At 34.9% G+C, this 22,874-nt stretch overlaps 1 protein-coding gene across 4 annotated transcripts in view; it reads right to left on the bottom strand.

Moving 5' to 3' along the window:
- The window catches only part of RIC1 (RIC1 homolog, RAB6A GEF complex partner 1), a 154,846-nt gene that overhangs the window by 121,145 nt on the left and 10,827 nt on the right, over window positions 1–22,874 (bottom strand). For 2 of the 4 annotated variants that reach the window (XM_074197475.1, XM_074197476.1), the window contains exon 2: window positions 3,667–3,774. In XM_074197475.1, coding sequence (XP_074053576.1) covers window positions 3,667–3,774 — 108 coding nt within the window. Of the gene's footprint in view, window positions 1–3,666; window positions 3,775–4,904; window positions 8,813–22,874 lie in introns of those variants that run through there. The other 2 variants (XM_074197477.1, XM_074197478.1) reach the window with 2 other exon arrangements.

Raw genomic sequence — 22,874 nt, 5'->3', positions numbered from 1 at the left:
AAGCAAAAATTTGTAAAAAGCTTTTAAAATAGCTCCTTTTAAAACCTTTATCAAAACTACTTTAAAATATTCTGCAAAGTTTTCTAAAAGAAATTTTGTACCTTCTTTATACCAGAAGGTATACTGAATCTGGATTCAAATTAAAAAAAATCTTCACTTTATATTATTTCCCTGCACAAAGACATTTCTTTGCTATTAGAGCTACTGAGACAATAGAACTATGTGCTATTAGAATGGGCAGGCAATTCACAATGAATTTATTTTTGTACTTATAAGGTAACTATTTCTAAGATTTAAAGTTTTGGGGCAGCTGGGTGGTTCAGTGGATAAAGCACTCACCCTGGAGTCAGAAGAACCTGAAATCAAATACAGCCTCACACACTGGTTACTAGCTGTGTGATCTTGGGCAAGTCACTTAACCCCACTGTCTTGCCAAAAAAAAAAAAAGAGCAACAGTTTTAAAGTTGCAAAAGTAAAGAGAAGTAGGATTCATCGAATCTGCATAAAACAAAAATTTGTCTAGGGGAAAAAAAGAAACTTGAGGAATTCATAACTTTAAGAGAAAATGCAATTACATACTACCACAGATCAGAGACAATTAAGAAAAATGACAAATTAAGAGGGTTACAAGATTAATCCCTGAAGAGGTTCATATTACTTCCTCATTAAAATTAAAGCAAAAGAAAGAAAAATTATATTGTGATTAATTCATTTTTAGTTTTGTATAACTTTTTATTTAAGTCACTTCATAATGGGTAAACTTTAGTAGTTCTTACTAATAATCACTAATTTATTTAAAGGAGTAGAAGACTACAGTAGCCAAGAAATTCTGATAAAGTTTCATTATTCATTTTGGGTTATTTAATACTTAAATTATAATATATTTATTATTAAATGATAATGGCAAACATTTTCTCCTTTAGGAGGTTTGTCAGTTATCTTTAGAGTTCTATTAGAACCATGGGGTTATCTCAGGAAACATCTGTCATTTTTACTTATAATGTATAAAAGAGATTTAGTGTTCACTCAATTACAAAAAGTCAATTCATTAGTAGCAAATATTATTTAAAAACTACCATGTGTAAGGGGAACATTATGCTAAGACCAATGGATAACGAAAGGAGTAAAACATAGCCTCTGGTCTCAAGAAGCTAATTATCTTGTGAGAGACTATATACATATGTGTGTGTGTGTGTGTGTGTGTGTGTGTGTGTGTATACAACACACACACACATATATATGTATAAATGTAATATGTGTATAGATAAATAGAGACATAAAAAATAGCACTAGACAGCATATGCTAATCATTAAAATGATCTGCTCCCTTCCTTCAAGATTCAGCTAGTACCACCTTCAACAGAAGGCTTTTCTCAGTCTCCCCTATCCAGCAGGACATTCTGCTCTTATATTTTCTTCCTTCTGGTCTGTATTTATCTTCTATGTACCCAGTCATTAACATATTGCTTCCCTCAATAGAAAATGCTTGAAAGCAGTTTTTGCCTTCTTTTTATCCCAGAATTTAGGTACTGCAGGGACTAGTACGGTATAATCACTAATACATGTTTATTGACTGACCAAAATGAGTGGTACAGAGAATACAAGTTACTGACATTTGTAGAAGGAAGTGATTATTAAGAGCAGGGTGGTAAGGAAAGTGAAAAGGGAATTTAAAAGGAGACAGGATAGAGAGATTTCAACAAGTAGAGGAATAAAGAGTTCAGTGAAGAGAATAAGAACAATCATCAAGTTAAGGGAATAGTGAATTGATGAGTTTAACTAGATTGAAGGATTCCTACTGAAAAGATAAAGGATAGATAGAAGATAGTATGCTGGCCTTGGAGTCAGGAAGTGCTGACTTCAAATCCTGCTTCAAACATTTGCTGCTTATGTGACCTTAGGCAAGTCACTTAAACTCTTTGAGAATCTAGTTCCTCAAAATAGGGGTAACAATAGCACTTATGTCACAGGGAGGTTGAGAGGCTCAAATGAGATTAAAATTTATAAAGCACTTTGCACAGTGCCTGGCACACTGAAGGCCCCTCAAAAAAAATGTTTGTTTCCTTTGACTCAGAGACAGAAAAAAAAGAGATGAAAATGTGAAGTAGGAGAAATTAAAGAACTGCTAAAATAGACTAGGATGAAAAGTCAATCAATCTATGAGAGACAGAAGGCAGGCATAAAAGCTTGAGTAAAGGGCTTGGAAAAGTTAATTAAGGAAGAATAATTGATTTGCAATGTGGCAGTTAAGTCCAACTAAGATTAAATAGCAGGAATGTCATGGGGGCCAATGAGCACAGCTGCATCACTTAGTTCACTAGCTGTTTTGAGGGTGGTAGGGATTGTATCGAGCTGGAGGGATAGCATCAGGATGAGCAAGATTGCAGAGCTGAACTGGGAAGGAAAGAGAGGTAATTACAACAGCAGGGAAAGACTCAGGGAACAGATAAAGATGGAAAGACAAGAGATCAGAAAGAGAAAAAAGATATTTAGGACAATGGAAGATAAGAGAAATAAAAGGACAGAAAATTGTGATAAAAAAAGGGATTTCAAAGATGACGATTATGCAGTTGGCACAGTTAAAAATGTCAGTGATCTAAACCTCTTGTTCATGTCAATGAAGTAAATATTTAGGTCATGGGAATTAATAAGGATTATGATTTGGGAGATCAGGATATTCAACGGGATGTTATCAGGTACAATCAAATCCCTAAGCATATATGCAAGAATTGTGATGGTTGAGAAGACTATGAGTCCCTGGTTCTAAACTCTTTTGAGAAAAGAAAAAGCCCATTATAGAAATGATTTTTAAGCTGATGAATATCCAAAGGAAGTGAAAGACCCTCAGGGTATATTTTCTAAGGATCAACTGAAGAAACTATATACATAGAATACTCAGGGGGAGATAAGGTAGGTGTCTTCAAGTATCTGAAGAAGCATAGAAGAATTCAATTTGTGCCATTTGGCTCCTAAGGAAAGAACCAGGAGCAATGGGTTGATGTTATAGAGAGTTAAAATTTTAAATGAAAAACTTCCTTGCAATTAGAACTATATAAAAGTAAAATATGTTGTTTCAGGAGGAAGTGAGTTCATCTACAGTAGAGATTGTCAAATGACTGCCAAACAACCATTCGATGGATATACATTCAGCTTCAGTTAAGATTAGATGATCACTGAGTTCCTTTCCAGATCTAAGATTCCTAAATCTGAGTAACTAGTAGGATATGGTGCCAATGATAAAAATGGAGAAGTCTAGAAATGGACTTCATGTGGGCATATAGATGATGACAAGATATTTAAGTGAAGATGTTCAGGAGACTGATGATGTATGGTTAAAAGCTAAGAGAAGCAATTACGGTTAGAAATGCAGATTTCTGTCAACTCTACGGTTGGATTTTCAATGAAAAGAGTACAGAAAGGGAATAAAAAGTTAAATTAGTGAAAGAAAGAAAGAAATGACTGGACAGGTTAAAAAAAAGAACCTAGAAAACATAGTACCACAAAAGCCCAGGAAAGTTTTTAAAAGAGATTTTTTTTCAAGAAGAAATGGATTCAATGCAATGTGCAATGCTATGGAAAGGTCATTTATCAAAGATAATTTTTTTAACACCACAAAACAATTATTTGTAAGAAGGTACTATCAAAGCTAGAAAATCCCCTACTTACTGATACAGCTATCATGGTACTATCTGGCCTCCATTCAACTTGCTTGTAGGATCCAAACTGAGTAGATGATTTTGTCAGTTCCTTGTAGGTTACGATTAACACGCTAGGCTGGCCAAGAAAAAAAAAAGTTTCATTTTTATTGACATCAAAATAATGGACAGCATAATTTCAACCAGACAAGTAATCTCACACAATTGACATTAAATAATCTAAAAGATTTTGAGAAGGCAAGCTAGTCAATACTCAATCAAGTTCTTACTCTGATAAGAATTGTTCCCAATGGGTTTATAATTTGAACAGAGAGAAAAAAATATACCCTTAGACAGAATGTAGTATAATATAATAGCACTAAAAAGTAGGAGTTCAAAGATCATGGTGAGATCAGTTGGAATTCTTCACAAGAAATGTGATTTGTGTCTTGGAAAAATTATGAATAAGAGAAGAGGAAAGGGGAGGACATTTTGACAAAAGTAATAACAGAGAGGCAGGTTTGAATTTGAATGTATAGAGGACAATAAGAAAACAAACTTTATTGAGGGGACTGGAGATTTATGACATGGTAATCGTAGTTCCTCTATATCCATACTACCCAGAAAACAAGCTCTGAATAAATGTTTGTTGTGTGACTGACAATGACTGAAATATAGCAGGATCAGAATGTCAGCATCAGTACAAACTTGGTACCCTGAGTAATAAATTTTCAGAAATTTTGAAATTACAGCTTAAAAACAATTTCAAGTTTTTGCAGAAACAAAACCAAAGCAAACAAAATTGGAAGGAAAGCAGAAAGCTGGGAAACCATTTTTTTATAACCAATGTATCTGGTAAAAGTCTCATTTCTCAAATATTTAGAGAACTGAATCAAATTTATAAGAATACATATCATTCCCCAACTGATAGTCAAAGAATACGAACTGAGAGTTTTCAGATGAAGAAATTAAAGCTATATATGAAAAAAAAATGCTCTAGACAGTGTTAATTAGAGAAATTCAAATTAAAACAACCCTGAGGTACCACCTTACCCCTCTCAGATTGAGGGGATGTGGGAAATCTGGAAAACTAAAAAACTACTGGTAGAGTTGTGAACTGATCCAACCATTCTGGAGAGTAATTTGGAATTATACCCAAAGGGCTATAGATCTGTACCCCAAAGAGATCATAAAAAGGGGGAAAAGATCCACCCTTCAACTGTGGAATGGCTAAACAAGTTGAGCTATAACAATGTGATGGAATATTACCATTTTGTAAGAATGATGAGCAGGTTAATTTAGAATTTCAGAAAAACCTGGAAAGACATGAACTGATGCTGAATGAAGTGAGCAGAACCAGGAGAATATTATACACAATAATAGCAACACTGGATGATGATCAACTTTGACTGACTAACTTTTCTCTGCAAAATAGTGATCAAAGACAATTCTAAAAAATTTGTGATGGAAAATGCCATCCACATGCAAAGAAATAACTATGGAGCCTGAATGCAGATCAAAGCACACTATTTTCACTTTTTTCAAATGTCTTTTGCTTCTCTCGATTTTTCTTTTTGTTCTGATTCTTCTTTCACAGCATGACTACTATGGAAATATGTGTAACATAGTTGTACATGTATAACCTATCAGATTACTTGCTATCTTGGGGGAACAGAAAGAGAAGGGAGAAAACAATAGGAAAAATAAATAAATGAAATTTTGAAAAATAACTTTAGAACTTTCAGAAAACAGTAAAGTTTTCATATGTTTGAAACAACTAGTAAAAAAACCCAAGTTTAAATCTATGAACTTTTAGGTCAATGATACCACTACATGTTCACTCATTTAATTCTCAAACCCTTGGTTTTCACTTGGTTCCCCACCTATCAGTTAAAAATGTTACAAAATCTTTAGGGATCTCCTATTCAATTCAAATGTTATTCTCTCAGGCATTCATTCTCTTTGACCCCTCTGAAACATAACTGTAACAATTAGCTTCTCTGCCTTGCAATTCTTTTCTTGACTTCTGTTATACCTTGAGTTTCTCCCATAGCTCTCTTACTGTCTTAATCACTGACTGCCCTTCTTCCCCCCCCCCCCCCATTTCCATCCATACCTTCTTTTCTTTGGTTTCTACTCTCAACTGGTGACTTCATTCACCTTTCCATGGCTTCTATTATCATCTCTAAACATATAAATTCTAAATCTCTAGCTCAAAACTGATTATGCAACTTTACCTAGGTTTCCTAACATTTTAGCACCATGACCTACAATGCTAATATACTACCTAGCCTGCCCCAAATCACCAAGGTGTTTAATAACCATCACCACCACCACCACCACAAAAATAATACAGCGCTCCATTAGTAGGAAACTCATAGGTAGGAGTAGACTTCAAGACACCAAGTACCTACTCCATCACTGGATCCTAAAAGAAGGACTTAGGTCCTAGGGTTCTCTTAGAGACTAGATTGTGCTAAGGCACAATGGAACTTTCTGCTACATGTCTTTTACTCCTTGGTCCTTGGAGAAACCACTACTCTATGCCTAGCATTACTAAGAAAACAACAGTGACTTAGCTCACTAAAACCTTCTAGAGTCCAGAGTCTATGAAGTATCTGAAGCAGGATTTGAATTCAAGTCATCTTGTCTCCAAATTCAGTACTCTAACAAGTGTGCCATCCAGCTGACTCATGCTGAATTTATTAGGTGAGAGAATAAATGAACAAACTCCTAATATTACAAGCAAGTCCACACCTTTCTCTGTGAGTTACCAGGAAGACCAAGAGATTAAATGGCTAAGGTCACAGAAGCAGTAGAGAGGTAGAATATAAACTCAGGTCTTTATGCCACCCACTCTCTCCACCGAATTTTATAAATCTTTTGAAAAAGAATGGCTTTCCCAGCTGCCCAGAAGAGGTTTCCATCATAACTTTAAAGGGAAACTTTCACAATGCCCAGAGCAATGTCTTGCAGATGAAGGAGGAGGATGTCCTCAAATTCCTCGCTGCTGGGACTCATTTGAGTGGCACCAATTTGGACTTCCAGATGGAACAGTATATCTACAAAAGGAAGAGAGACGGCATCTGTATCATTAATTTGAAGAGAACTTGGGAAAAGCTTCTGCTGGCAGCTCGTGCCATTGTTGCTATTGAAAATCCAGCTGATGTTAGTGTCATCTCATCCAGGAACACTGGCCAGAGAGCAGTTCTGAAATTTGCTGCTGCCACTGGCGCCACACCTATTGCTGGACGCTTCATACCAGGCACCTTCGCTAACCAGATCCAGGCAGCTTTCAGGGAGCCTCGCCTCTTGGTGGTTACTGATCCTCGTGCAGATCATCAGACTTTGACTGAAGCATCTTATTGCACTGTGCAACACAGACTCCCCACTTCACTATGTGGACCTTGCCATTCCAAGTAACAACAAGGGAGCTCATTCAGTGGGTCTGATGTGATGGATGCTGGCCCGAGAAGTCCTGCAGATGCGTGGTACCATCTCTCATGAAAACCTGTGGGAGGTCATGCCTGATCTTTACTTCTACAGAGATCCAGAGATGATTGAAAAGGAAGAGCAGGCCGCAGCTGAGAAGGCAGTGACAAAAGGAAGAATTTCAGGGTGAATGGACCACACCTCCAGAATTCACTGCTGCTCTCAGCCAGAGGTGGCTGATTGGTCTGAGGGCATCCAGGTGCCATCTGTGCCCATTCAGCAGTTCCCTACTGAAGACTGGAGTGCTCAGCTAGCTACTGAGGATTGGTTTGCAGCTCCTACTGCTCAGGCCACTGAATGGGTAGGAATTACCACAGAGTGGTCCTAAGTTTTACCCAAATGCTCTAGTGTTGGAAAAATGCTTATGGAAAATAAACACTGGTTTCTTAACAAAAAAAATGAATGAATGAAGCATTTTATTATTTACTAATTCTTTATAAAACACTGTGCTGGCACTAAAAATAGAGAAGACAGTCCTTGCCATTAAAGAGCTCATATTTTATTGCAAGAGACAATACATATGGAGGGTTTTGGCTTCAAGTTAGCTAGAAAGGTCCCACAGTCCTTAGGGTTTACAAGCAAAACTGTAATAACATTTCCACTGATAAAAATGATAGTTTCTGACATTGAACCATTTGCAAAGATTCTTTTCTGGGTCTTCAGGGGCTGCAGTTGCATCAGAGTAGATCCCTAAAGGGACTACTTCCAAGATGATGGCTAAGGGCACTAAGCTGGAAGCTGGCCTAGTCTCAAAGCCTTGGGGCTCAGAGTAATGAGAAAGCTTCATCAGTATTCAAAGGAAGATAGGGGTCAAGATGGTAATTATAGTTTCTCTTGCTGGTTTTCTGCATAATAGATAGTTGGTTGGTAGCTGATGGTGATGGTTGATCCCTTTTCTAAGGCAATTGTTTCCTGGATAATGCCTGAGCTGGATGCAGGACCAGTGGTCTGACAGGTGCTGCCATTCCCAGGATTACTGCACCTGACCCTGACTTCATCTTGGCCCCCTGCTTCAAGTCTCTCCCCACTCCAGTCTAATAGCACTCATCAGTCAAAGTTATCTTAAAGCCCAAATCTAGCCATAACACCTACCAATTCAAAGAAACTCAGTAACTCCCCATTATCTTCTGGATCAAATATAAAATCCTCCCTTTGGCTTTTAAAACTTCACAACCTGAATCTTTTCTACCTTTTCAGCTTCTTATATCTTATTCTACTCTCCACATACTCTAAACCAGTTTTTCTTGCTGTTTCAGACACTATCCTTGCCTAGACACGTACTCTTCTATGTACATATAGTCATTTGCAAACTCCAAAGCTTCAAGGTCAAAGAAAAAATACTGCAAAAGCCAAAAGTTCAAGTACTAGAGGACCATGTTTTTACATTTCTTTGCATTCCCAGAATTTACCACAGTACCTGGCCTATCACTGTTCAACAAAACCTGTTGGGAAAACTGGAAAGCAGGCTGGCAGAAACTAGTATAAATCAACATCATATGGAACTCAACTTTCAAATGATTTAGACATAAAGAGTGCCATCATAAATAAATTGGGAGCATAGAGGAAGAATTCATAACAAAAAAAAAAGATGGAGAGCTTCAAAGGATGCAAAATGGACAATTTTGATTACATAAAATTTGCAGCTAAAAATTGAAGCATCATTGTAGTAAGCTGAAACTTCTAAGTTTGGTATCATATCTAATATATATATATATATATATATATACACATATGTATATATGGAACTGCATCAAATTTATAATGAGTCATTCCTCAATTGACAAATAGTTAGAGTATATGAATTGTTGTCAGAGGAAGAAATTAAAGTTATCAGTTGACATAAGATAAAAAGCTCTAAATCACAAATAATTTGAGAAATCTAAACTAAAACAATGCTGAAGTTTTACTTCATATCCAGCAGACTAAGATGACAAAAACAGAAAATGACAAATTCTGAAGAGGGTTGTAAGACGATAGGCACCTGGGGTGGCTAAGTGACGCAGTGGATAAAGCACTGGCCCTGGAGTCAGGAGTACCTGGGTTCAAATCCAGTCTCAGACACTTAATAATTACCTAGCTGTGTGGCCTTGGGCAAGCCACTTAACCTTATTTGCCTTGCAAAAACCTAAAAAAAAAAATGACAATAGGCACCTTAATGCATTGATGGTGAACTATGAACTTTTGCCACCATTCTCTAAAGCAATCTGCCTCTCAGTTTCCAGAGTTATTAAAATGAGCATATCCTTTTACCTAGTGAGACATTATTATGTGTATAAGACAAAGAGATGAAAGAAAGAGGAAAAGAAAGCATATGTACAAAAATATTAATAGTATCTCTTTTTGTAATGGCAAAGAAGTGTTGCATTGGGGGTACCTATCAATTGGGGAAAAGCTGAACAAGTTATGGTATATGAATGTGATATAATACTATTGTGCTATAAGAAATGATGAAGGAAGGAGCAGCTAGGTAGTGCAGTGGAATAGAGCACTGGCCCTGGAGTCAGGAGGTCCTGAGTTCAAATCCGGTCTCAAGACACTTAATAATTACCTAGCTGTGTGACCCTGGGCAAGTCACTTAACCCCATTGCCTGATAAAAATAAAAAAACAAAAAACAAAAAAAGAGTACTAAAAAAAAGAAATGATGAAGAAAAAATGCCTTCAAGAAAAACCTGAGAGCACTTATATAAACTGATGCAAAGGGAAATGAACAGAACCAAAGAACTTATATAATAACCACAAAATTGTTATAAAAAATAAATTACCTGTTCAAAGATTTAACAAACTCTGATTAACAACAATGACCAGTCATAATTCCAAAGGATAAATGATGAAACATGTTATCCACCTCCAGGTAGCAGATAGATTCAAGAGTATAGACTGAAGCATGTTTTGTTACTTTTTCTTCTCATTTCTCCCTCCACATCCCCCCCATACAGAAGTTTGTTTTGAACTATACTTATTGTTAATGGATTTTGTTTTTCTTGTGTGGAAAACTGGGGAAAGAAAAAGAAAAATTCAGAACTGAAAATAAAACGGAATTTTAAAAACCAACAAACAATAAACCTGGATAGACTAATATGTATCCCCCAGAGTTAAATATGCAGAACCACCAGAACAATTTATACAGTAATGCTAATATGATAATAACAGTAAACTTTGAAAGCCTTAGAAACCGTAACACAACACAATGACCAACCACAATTTCAGAGGACTCATATGAAACAGGCTAACAACTTCCTGATATGAGTGATGGATTCAAAAGTGCAGATTTTTAAAGATATAGTCAATTCAGGATTTTATTTTGCTTTATTATATATGCTTGTAACAGGGATTTTATTCTTGCTTTTTCAGTGGGGAAAAGAAAAGGGGGATAGAAGTGAATCTTAATTTGAAAAAAAAAGTTTAAATATATAAAATTTGAATAGCTTCCTAAAAAGAGCCTAGATATTGACACTAAGAAGAAAAGCACACAGTCAATAAAACCTGTAGACAGAATGGGAACTTAATATCTTTAATAAATGATGTCTACTTATTTACCAATTTAAATATTTTATCCAACAATTAACAATCTGCACTGTTATATTACTGTGTTTTCAATCAGTGTTAAATGCTTGCTCTTATAATTTAACTTTTAAAAAGTACAACTGAAGAATACTAAAACAAAACAGAACACAAGAGTCTGGATATTCGATATAAACAATTTAAAATATACTATAGTCATTTTAAGACAGTCAAAAATGCATTCAAACTCAAAGTACCATCTGATGTTTTTTAAAATCTGTGATATACATTAAAATTTTACATTTTATCTACCTAGGCAAAACAACAGAAATGCAGAGATTACATCATTTCAAGATAGTATGTTTCTGCTAGTGACTAAGTGCATTAATGTGTAATTTTCTCACTGCTCTGGTAGCACTACTATAACCTTGCCTTCTGACTTGTTTAAAGTTCCATAGTTTGGGGTTGTTTGTTTGTAAAGCAGGTATGTTAAAAGTACAGATCAAACAAGAGCTAAACAAAATGGGACCAAACTTAAAAGAACTAATGGGGGGGGGGGGGGCAGCTAGGTGGTGCGGTAGATACAGCACCAGCTCTGGCCTCAGATACTTAATAATAGTTGCCTAATTGTGTGACCTTGGGCAAATCACTTAACCCCATTGCCTTGCCCCCCCCCCCCCCCCCCGCCAAAAAAAAAAAACCTAATGCAACAGAAACTTTCTAAATATAGAACACCTGTCAGATAACCTATAAATAAAATCTATTTTTTTGTCTATGGTGTCAAACTTTCATCACCCATAGAGGATCATTTTTGTTAATACTTTTCCCACATTTCTATTTGCATCTTTTGCTCTTTTCATTTTCTTTTTCATTGTGACTTAAATTGGATGAAACAAAATCCAAACCTCAATTCTTCAGTGGCATAAATATTAAAAACTTGAGCTCCTCAGTGGCCAGGGGAAGAGTTTATTCTCAAACACAAAAAGACCTAAGATTTCTTCTCTGGAATGTTTTCAGATCAATAGAAAACTGAATAAAAATCAGTTCAAATGACAGTTCAATTATAAACAATTCACAAAATGTATCTACTCTCTAAGAGTCCCATCATCTTCAGATTCTCACCCACACAACTGAAAATGAATAAGGAAGTAGAAAGCTGTGAAAAGCTAATGAAGAAAGGCAGTATGATGTAGCAGTTAGATTTGGACTTGGTGTTAAGATCTGGGTTTAAGACCTGCCTCTACATATACTAACTATGTATGAAGTTATGATCAAATAACAACATCACTCTCCAAGAAAACTATCCAGAAGTTACAGGAGAACTGTCAAATTTCCACAATGATGAAGTCACAGATTAAAACCAAAACAAATATTCTATTCAAAAAGGCACAAGTATGTAATTCATACTTCAAAATATTTCCAAAAAGATGGTTAGGGGAAAAAAATGTTGCTTAAAAAACTAAGTTTAAGTTATATAGAAAATTAATTTACATGAAATTTTTTTTATTTACCAACATTGTAAAGGTAAATGAGATGCTACTTCATCTAGAAATATTGTATAAAAATACTTAACATGAAGAAAAAAAGATTCTCCATTCATATTTATGACCTCATTTCTTCCTGCAATTTATCTTTCCACTTCCATTTTACAGTAGCCTTTTATTCAAATCAAGTTTGGGTGTGATTTTTTTTAAGCTGCCACTTAGAAGTATCCTTGCAGCCAAATTTATAATTTTAATTTTTTTTTAATTTAAGGCAATGGGGTTAAGTGACTTGCCCAAGGTCACATAGCTAGGCAATTATTAAGTGTCTGAGGCTGGATTTGAACTCAGGTTCTCCTGACTCCAGAGCAGACAAATTTATAAACAAGTTTTTTTGAAGCAGTGACCCCACTTACATGTATTATCTTTTTTATCTCTAAATGGTATAACAATTACGAACATGGCAGTGATCACATCATACTAATGGTCAAATATTTATTGAATTCCCCCTTCAATTAAGCTTACCAAAGAATAGGACAGTAATAACCATGAACAATTTAATATAGCAGGCTAAAAAACATATGCCCATAATTCAATCTAAAACTAGTCAGTAATGATGATCAAAGTTATATATTATGAGAAAATACAATGTAGTTTTAGAGGGGAAAAAATTTGTCCAATAGACAATTAAGATTGAAGAATTTTCTTACCCACACCACTCTAATCAAAATAGCATACATAAATTAAGAATGCTTTATGTTAAAAGACAAACTTGTTTGGCCAAGTCTGAAAAATCTGAGGAAAAAAAATGATGAAGTTTGTCCTTTATTCTTGAATAAGACTTTGGCAACAGGGAGGTGATACCATGACAAACATATAAATTGAATTTGAGTAGGGAATACTGTCCTAAATCATCAGCCTCACTTTCTCCTCTGGAATCATCTAGATACAGTGACCAGATATGAATCAGGATTATTGGAGATGGACCTGGATGGGAGATAATCAGGGTTAAGTGACTTGCCCAAAGTTACACAGCTAACCTTAAGTGTCAAGGAACTGAGGCTATATTTGAACTCAGATCCTCCTGACTCCAGGGTTAGTGTTCTATCCATTATGTCACCTAAGCTGCTTTAATACTAATTTGGGGAAAGAATCAGATCTCAAACTATACTTCAAAGCAACAGACATCAGAATGAATTGGTACAGGCTAAAAGAGGTTATTTAGTGGTATACAAAATATGAAAGTGAGAGAAATAATTATTAATAATTAATGATTTGAAGATTTTCAATTCCCCCTTTTACTTTTAGGACCTTAATCTCTGAAAGTTAAGTCAACTTCCAACCAGATGAGACAGAGAGATTTGGATGGGGATAAATGTTTGTTATAATATAATGCCCAAAGGGGGATTCTATAAGATAACATCAAAGTTCATGTCCAGTCCCTCATGGTTGATTGGCACCAGTGAACTCTTCTGCTGAGCTTAAAAACCCTGAGCCTACTGTCATGACAGTCTTAGGTCATCCTTTTTATTAAAATAATGGATTATTAATGAAATTATCAAATTGCCCAGAAATAATGTCTCTCAAAACTTTTTAAAGGCACAAAAGCAAACTAACCTAATACTTTAGTGTTCAATAAATTCAAAGATTCAATAATGGACAAATGAATGGTTAAAGACTCAATAATGGACAAAAACTGTGAAAAAAACACATAAATTAGTTTTTAGACAAATATCTCATCATATACTAAGATAAGGCTCCAATGGATATATGATTCACATATAAAAGATTACATAAATTTGAGGGGGATAATGAAATTATTTTTCATATCTCTGAATTCATATCATAAATTTATGAAGAAACAAGGAATTGAGAGGATTATATATGAGAAAATGGACAATTTTCATTATATAAAATTTACATGTTTTTGCACAAATAAGACCAATACATTAGAAATAGAAAGGAGATAGGAATCTCACAGGAGAAAAAAATCTTTGCAGCAAGTATTTTGGGAGGAAAAAAGTCTCATTTTCAAGATGTAAGGAACTCATTCAAATTTAAAAGAATGAGAGCCATCTCCCCATAGATAAGTAGCCAAAGGATATAATCAGTTTTTTAAAGGGAAAAAACTCAAGCTTTCAACAAGCAAAGAAAAACATGGTGAAGAAGTCAAAAAAGTCTCAGACAAATAGAGCCAATTGAGAAATGAGATCTTTATCTTATTTTCCTTAGGCTTGGAGGTCTTGCAGTTCATGGTCCACCTTTTCTAATCAGAAGGGCAGAGAATAGTGAAGAAAGAGGTAGAGCACCAAGATTGAGAAAACCTCATTATTCTGAAAGATGAGATCAATCTTGGTGCATCTTTCACAATAATGAGGTTTTCTCAATGATAATGATATCAGAAAAGACTCAAAAATAGTGCCATCATATGGAAAATAAGGAGATGTTATATCCTGAGTTCTCTCCTAAAATGGAGCCTTTGGAATTCATGGCTCAACCTTCCATTCAGAAGGTCAGAGGTAGCAGGGCATATTAGATGCTAAAGAATAATAAAATGGAATCCAAAAAACTATATGGACCAAAGAATAAATTAGTGAAACAGTAAAAAATTATGAGAAGGAAAATGAAAATCAGAGAACATATTGAAACTTTAGGGATTAAAGAAAAAGCTAATCTTATTAAAAAAATTTACTTTCTAAAAAATTCTATCAATAAAAGAGGACAAGAACAGATTAGTGGATAGAAGCTATAGCTTAAAAAAATCTTAAATAGTAACAAATCAAAAAACCAACTGAACACAAAATTAGATATTGCAAATATCAAAGCTAAAAATTGAAAACAGGTAAACAATTGTCATAACTTGATATATTTGCCCAACATTGAGTCATAGCAACATGAATTTTGAATACAAACTCTTGCAAAATGGACAGTAGAGTGGCTAAATGGCACTGTGGATAGAGATTCAGTCTTAAGAGTAAAGACCTGAGTTCAAATTCAGCCTCAGACACTTATTAACTATGTGAACCTGGGCAAATGATTCATCCCTATTTGCCTCCCCATTTATAGATGTTTCCTCATCTATAAAATGAGCTGAGTTCAGCATCTTTGCTGAGAAAACACAGACAGACTGAACAACAAGAAGTAATTCATGGTAGATTATCTAGATGACTTGCACAAAAGAAAAGATTTACAAAAAACAACATTCAGGCTATGTATGATTAAGGAACATGGGATGGGGAGGAGAATGAGCTGTACAGTCAGAAAGCAAGAGTAAGAAAAAAGGAGTGGATGGTCCAACAATTAAATTGGCATTCATAAACTAACAAAAGAAACAGGCAGACCTCAAGTACATCAGGTATTTGTGGATCTACTACAGAAGATACATGGAGAAGAACAGCATAGAATGAGAAGGTTAGATGGGTTATGATCTAGACTAGTAAAGGTGTAACTATACCAATGAGACAATGAATCCACTGGACAATTTTATTACTGCAAAGTACATACAGTAATTGGAAACCTACTAATATAGTAAATATAGTAAATTGAAGGCCTTAATTTTATGACAATTACTTGTAATTATTATTATTTTTTTTTAAGGTTTCTGCAAGGCAAACGGAGTTAAGTGGCTTGCCCAAGGCCACACAGCTAGGTAATTATTAAGTGTCTGAGACCAGATTTGAACCCAGGTACTCCTGACTCCAGGGCCGGTGCTTTATCCACTACACCACCTAGCCACCCCACTTGTAATTATTTTATACTAATCAGTGGCTCAAGTAAATATTTCTGAAAAAATGAAGATGTTTTAGAAGTATTTTCTTATGTAATATGAAACACTGCCTGAAATCATATTTATTAAATTACTGCTCTTCAAACATTGTTAATGTAAACTTCTACTAAGCCCCTGTCTAAGCTCACAAATTTGGAATTAATAAGTTCCCTAATTAATGTTTACTATATATGAAACTAAGTTAAGGTTTAAAGATCAAATGGTGACTAGGGAAAGAATTAAACAATCTGAATATGTAGTATTTTGCTAAATTCCTATATTCTTTCCTTCAGAAATCCTATCTACTCCAAAAGGTTCAACTATCATTTCTACAAAGACTATTCTCAAATCTTTCTCTCTAGACCTGAGCTATCTCTTACTTGCCAAGCACTGATGTTTGTTACCTCAGGCTCAACTTAGATAAATCATAATGTTGAAACATTTATCAAATATTTACTATACAGAAAAAAAGGTCCCAGGGAGGCCTGGAGGGAGGGAGATAAGGAACATTATAAGTACAAGTTGAAATATAATAAAGATAAAGTAGAAATTCAGATTAAAAAGCACAATAAGAAATTTGAGGAGAAAGATCATTCCAAAAAAGAAAAGTTTCCCTCCTAATTTCCCTATTTCTATTTACCTTTCTCACAATCACTTAGGTATAGAATCTCCATATCAGAATATAACAAACTATTCCCCACCTCTGCCATTCAGTAGGTATTTGACTCTAGACAAGACTCTCTAAGTCTCATTTTCCTCCAAAGAACTGAGAATGAGAAATATTTCTCCTATAATGTATATCATACTAATTGTAGCATCTGCCTCATATTATTGCTACAGTAATTAGGTGAGAACACACTCACACAAAAGCTTCTTATAACCATCAATCCTTTTATCAATCTATCCTTTACTTGAGTAATCTTCCTAATATATTTTTCTATTCAACCATCAAACAAACCCCAATACATTTAATGATTCCTCATAACTTGCCAAATAAAATATGAAGCCTGGTCCCTATTCTCAACACTCCTCCTCCAACTCCCAATCTCCTCAAATTTCTCATAGCCTTTTGCTTGACCACAACAAATTCACAATAACATCTAATTACTCTAGAGGGTTAGCTATCTAATATAGACATAAAAAGCTGATAAAAGGGTTAGGGTTTTCTTAAGCTGATAAAATCACAGCTCCCTTAACTCCTGAAATAAAGTGCCAGATAAGGTATATAAACAAGAATGTACAAAAAGTCAGAAAAGGAAAATAACTTTTTTTAAAAAAAATTTTAATTTTTTTTAAATAATACTTTTCATTGAGTTATTCATGGAATGCTTTATGAAAAATTGAGTCATAAAGGATTAATGAAATTTCAAAAAAAGGATCATCTCAAATAGTGTAAAGAAATAGTATAAAACACAGCTGTTGGAACAGAATAAAACAAATTGTGGTTTTGTGAGAATTATGGTTTTCTGAGTTGAGGCCAAAATCTAACATCATCTGGTAGATAACCCACTAATGATTTCTCTCCAAAACCAGCTAAGCTCTTAGAGCTTAGACTATCATCTGAGCACCAGTTAAACATTGGGCCCCAACTCCAGCCTTTCCTATCTGGGAAGAATTTACCAGATCTTGCCCTGGGGCAGCAGTTTCTGATAACTCAAGGTCATCTCTGAGAGGAATATCTCAAAGACATCTAAAAGGGAAGATGGTGTAAGACAGTTACTTTTCATGAGTGGATGATCCTTCCTCATCTCAATTAAAGTAATCACAAGAGGCTTAGTTAACTAAAACAATTCAATCCAAGCCACCATGTGAACATGTCAATCAATTTTGAAGGGCTTAGGATTTGGACCACTAAATGAAGGTAAATGGAGCCCCAAAAGAATAACTTCTAACTAGCTAAAAAAAAAAATCAGACATATTTCCTGAGCATACATACAAAAATAGCAGTAAGTTAAGGAGTAAGCCAGAGCAGTAATGGGAAACTCCCTATTCTAGAGCCCCTGTGAGGAATTGTTCTCTGAGGAGAGAGTTCTTCATATGACGCAGATTTTAAAGACACTCACAAAAGCTGAGAGTATGTCTAAAATCAAGCTAACATATTAAAAGCGTGGAAATGATAGAGCAGCTAGGGGGTGCAGTGGATAAAGCACCGGCCCTGGAGTCAGGAGTACCTACCTCAGACACTTAATAATTACCTAGTTGTATGGTCTTGGGCAAGCCACTTAACCCCATTGCCTTGTAAAAACCAAAAAAAAAAAAAAAAAAAAAAAAAAAAAAGAGTGGCAATGAACACTCAAGGATGCCAATTAGTGCCAAGAGGACTAATGCTCACAATGAGTTGAGGCTTAGCAAAAATTAAAGTGTATATCAAGGTAACTTCTGAAAAGCAATCTCAAATTAGTTATTAAATTCTGACAAAGAGAAAGATCAATATATATCAATATATAATGGCATTAATTTTTATAATAAAAAGATGAAAGTAAAACATGCATGAGATGATTAGGAAAGGCAATGTGCAAAATGGAAAAATATAAAAAATTCAGAGAACCACAGGAAGACTAGTAATATAATTACTAGTACCCTAGTCATTAGTAATGGAATTGAAGTAATAAAGTGTAAAGAAAGTAGAATGAATTTTCGAAAACTATACAAATACAGCTAATGCCTATGCCAAAATGAATAGTCAAACGTGACAAACCACAAAACTCAACTCAGACATCAGATTATATCTTTTTTTCTTTTAACGACAAATTGTTTTCATAGAACGTATTTGTGTGGGGTGAACAATTGTTTAGTGGAAACTATCTTATCTTTAAAATGTTTCAATAAATTTAATTTTGAAAAATATATTGAAGCTACCTTATGTCTTCATACATATGGTATCTAGCATACTATTGAACTCCTGGCAGTTATTCAATAATTATTGAATTTTTGGCTCTACTCCTATGTCAAGTAATTCTTTTGCATTTTTCTTTTGTTATTCCTTCCAACTTTTGGGCAGGGCAAGTTCTTTAAGGTCTGAGTTTACTTCAGGGCTTGGCTACCATGGTTTCTTGAGATGCCTCTCTCTCTCTAAGTCCACACTGGCATCACAAGTCAATTTCACTTTTCAGAGATTCCTATCAAAAGCAGCTCAGTGGGCCAAGGAGGCACTAAACACGTCTGACTCTGTGCCAGTCACTTAACCTCTCTTTGTTTAGCTTTTCTTGACTATAAAATAGTGGTAATAATAACCCCTTTCAGGGCTGTTGTGAGGACCAAATTGAGATCATATTGGTAAAAATGTTTAACACAGTACCCAGCACATAGTAGGTGCTTTAGAAATGCTTACTGAAGAAGCGGAGGGGATTAATGGTAGGGAGAATTGAGTGCCTCAGGTCTAGAGTTAACTCAGTTCCCTTTCTGTTCAATTATGAGCCTAAACCAATTTGTCTTGTGAGAAAACTATTCAACTGTGAGAATTGTGTGAAAATCTTATCACATTGTCTGAACCTATGTGGCTGGGAAACTGGACCACCTTTACTTGCTGTTTAGAAGCTCTTAACTAAGAGGCAGCTAGGTGGTACAATGGATAGAGCACCAGTCCTGGAGTCAAGGGGACCTGAGTTCAGCCTCAGACACTTAATAAATTATCTAGCTGTGTGACATTGGGCAAACCACTTAACCCACTGCCTTGCAAAAATCAAAAGAAACCTTTAACTGAGGATATAGGTTATGCAGATCAAAAGCTCAATCTGATCTAAAGATTGATGCTAGGAGTTTTCTCATAATCATCCATCTCAAGCAACTCAAATTTCTTATCTGAAAACTGGCCCGGGATTAGTTGATCAATTATTGTTTCCATGTTCCTTTGACTTAATAGTCACTTAGAGGGAGTGAGTCACCTCTTTTTCTGATTTTAGGGAATTGTACTTATTCACTCTTCGGAAAGCCCTTCATCTTTCTTCCAAATGAAAATGAGATTATCTAATTTCATATCCTGGTTAACTGTTTTCTTTTAATTAATTGGCCTTATTTAATTGCTTTTGGTGCCTAAAATTTGTCTTCCCGTGTTTGGGGTCCAGTGCCAAAGCTGAGGGGAACTGGTCCCTGTTTCTTGAACAACTGGCTTGCATTGCTTAATAAATCAATATGCTCAGATGCTCAAATCTTTGTTTTCCTTGTTTTATTTCACCCTTCATATTACTTCCTCCCTTTCCTTCTCATTGTGACATTTGGGTCAATATGTAGAGGCTCAGAACTATATCAAGAATGTGAAGTGGCTACCAAAAAAGTTAATATAAACTTAGTCTGCATTAACAGAAACATAGTACCTGAAACAAAGTATAATATTACTACTGTACTTTTTGACCTGGTCAGACAACATCTCAAAAGCAATGTTCACTTCTGAATGACATTTTAAGAGGAATATTCACAAACTAAAATAAATCCAGAAATGAGTGACCAGGGTGATGAGGAATACTGAGGAGACTATGCTCCATGATAGTTTAAGTAACTATTCAATTTTTTAAACTTTTATTTATTTATTTTTAACATTACTGCAATAGTCATATTGTAAAAGTAAACATAACAACCCCCCCACACACACACACAAAACAAAAATAGAAACCACAAGAAAAATAAAGTGGGGAAAAAAATGCTTTAGTCTGTATTCAGACACCATCAGTTCTGTCTTGGGGCTGCATAGCATTCTTTACCATAAGTTCTTCAGAGTTCTCATGGGTTACACAGCATTGCTGAGAAAAGGTAGGTCAGTCACAGCTGACCATCCTGCAATATTGCTGTTATTCTATACAAGGTACATTTCCCATTGCATCTGCTCTTTTTAAATTGCTTTTTTTAATGAGAGCATGCTGTTCATCATTTCCTATAATAGGACAGTATTTTATCTCAATCACATACTACAATTTGATCAGTCATTCCCCAACCACTAGGCATTCCCTCAATCGCCAGTTCCCCACCACCAGAAAAGAGTTCCTATAAATATTTCTATACATATAGATTCTTACTGAACTATTCATTTTTTAACTTGAAAAAAATGGATGAGTAGACCAAGGGTATTCTTAATATTCAAATGCAAGCTGTTATATTAGATTGAATTTAATTACTTCTAGAGGGAACAGACATGTTATAAATGTTATAACCTCAATATAGGAACTTCTAAAGCTGAAATGACCTTCTCTGCAAACAAGACAGCTCTCCATCACTGTTAGTGTTCCAGTACGTCCTGAAGATATTACAGGAGATTCTCATACACCATGCAAGACTAACAACTAATATAGTAATATCCCTTTATAGCATATAGAACTTTTACATGCAGTTTATCACATCTGATCCTCACCACAATCCTATGGAATCAGGCACAGTGACAATAGTAATTTGACTATTTTAAAAGATAAAGATATTTGGACTTGAAGTAGTAAAGTCTTAGTCACAAAAGAAGTAAATGGCAGAGTCAGTTCTTTTTTGAGCTACAGTATCATTTCACTGTATCGTTCTATGGACCTTTTCAGGAGCTGAAAAAAATTATAAAACAATGTATACTTAATTCTATGGATACGTGACATTCAAAATGATTACTCTCGGGCCTTAAATATACGTCTTTTAATTAAAAGTTTTATGTTTTCAACTTAAAGAGTCCCTGGCATCCATAACAGAGCAGAGAACTCAAAAGCCACTCCACCCAACACCACTGTCAATTATAAACCAGTCTGAGTATCTTGGCATAGCAACTCCAGACTTAACCCTCTGAGCTGAAACTAGTTATTTCACAATATCTAAGAGTTTCAAGCACACCAATACAGACCATGTGCTTGACACACTGTAAGAACTTAATAAATATTTACTAGATGAATGATGGTTTAATAAGTTAATATTTCTGTTTTTCTTGACAAAGAATCAAAGTGTTTCCTGAATCATATAATTCTTTTGGAGAACTAAGAAAAGTGAGAGTAAAGGTAGATAAAGAAACAAGTTTTCCATTGTATCCAAATATACCACTTTTGAAAAAGGTAAAAAAAGGGCAGCTAGGTGGCGCAGTGGATAGAGCACCAGCCCTGGAGTCAGGAGTACCCGAGTTCAAATCCAGCCTTGGACACTTAATAATGACCTAGCTGTGTGGCCTTGGGCAAGCCACTTAACCCCATTGCCTTGCAAAAACTAAAAAAAAAAAAAAAAATCTCATGGTATCCATTTTAAGAATCCATTCTCCCAAAGGCAAAAATGAATGTTTCTCACTTTTCTATTCATAAATATAATAAAAGAGCACTCTTAGATAATCTCAATTGAAAGTAGAGGGTTCCAAAGAGCTGCTTGTCATAAGTGAATAGGCTGAATTATCACTCAGTTTTAAATCTGTTGAAATGCTGTTAAACCTATAGTTAGCTATAGTTTACTTACAGTGGTCTCTGCAGGACAAATGACTGATCTGTTTTAGCATTTCCCCCATTTTTCTCAGTAATGCTACGCTTTTCTTTTGACTGTCTTCTAAGAATTCTAGAGTTGTATGATTCTTTCCTCTTATTCATCCCATGTACCCAATCTGTTATCCTTAAAAATACTTTCACTCCCCTCTCCCCTATTCTAACTGCTAATAAACATGTCCAAGTCAGCTACATATAACTACTGCAATAGTTTTTTTTTTTCCTCTGGCTACAATTTAATTCAATTCAACAAAATATTTTACTAAATGATTAAGTATTAACTACAACACTAAAAACAATGACAATCCTTGCCTTCAAGTAGGTTTTAATATACTTGGAAAAAGAGAGAAGATATGCATTTATAGAAATGAGGATCATATGACTTAGGGTATGAGTGAAGCAAAGGAAAAGTTTAAGCCAGATTCTAAAAATTCGAGGAGAAAAACACTTTCGTTCAAAATAATCTGGAGATGCTTTCCAGACAGGAGGTAACGTAATTTGAGCTTTGAAGGAAGAAAAGGATTCTGAAATGTAGAAATGGGAATGGAATGAATTCCAAACATGGAAAAATGGCCT

The sequence above is a fragment of the Macrotis lagotis genome, chromosome 8, assembly GCF_037893015.1.
Source record: "Macrotis lagotis isolate mMagLag1 chromosome 8, bilby.v1.9.chrom.fasta, whole genome shotgun sequence".
NCBI lineage: Eukaryota > Metazoa > Chordata > Mammalia > Peramelemorphia > Peramelidae > Macrotis > Macrotis lagotis.
The sequence above is the reverse complement of the archived record's forward strand: the minus strand, read 5'-3'. Positions and strand labels throughout refer to the sequence as shown.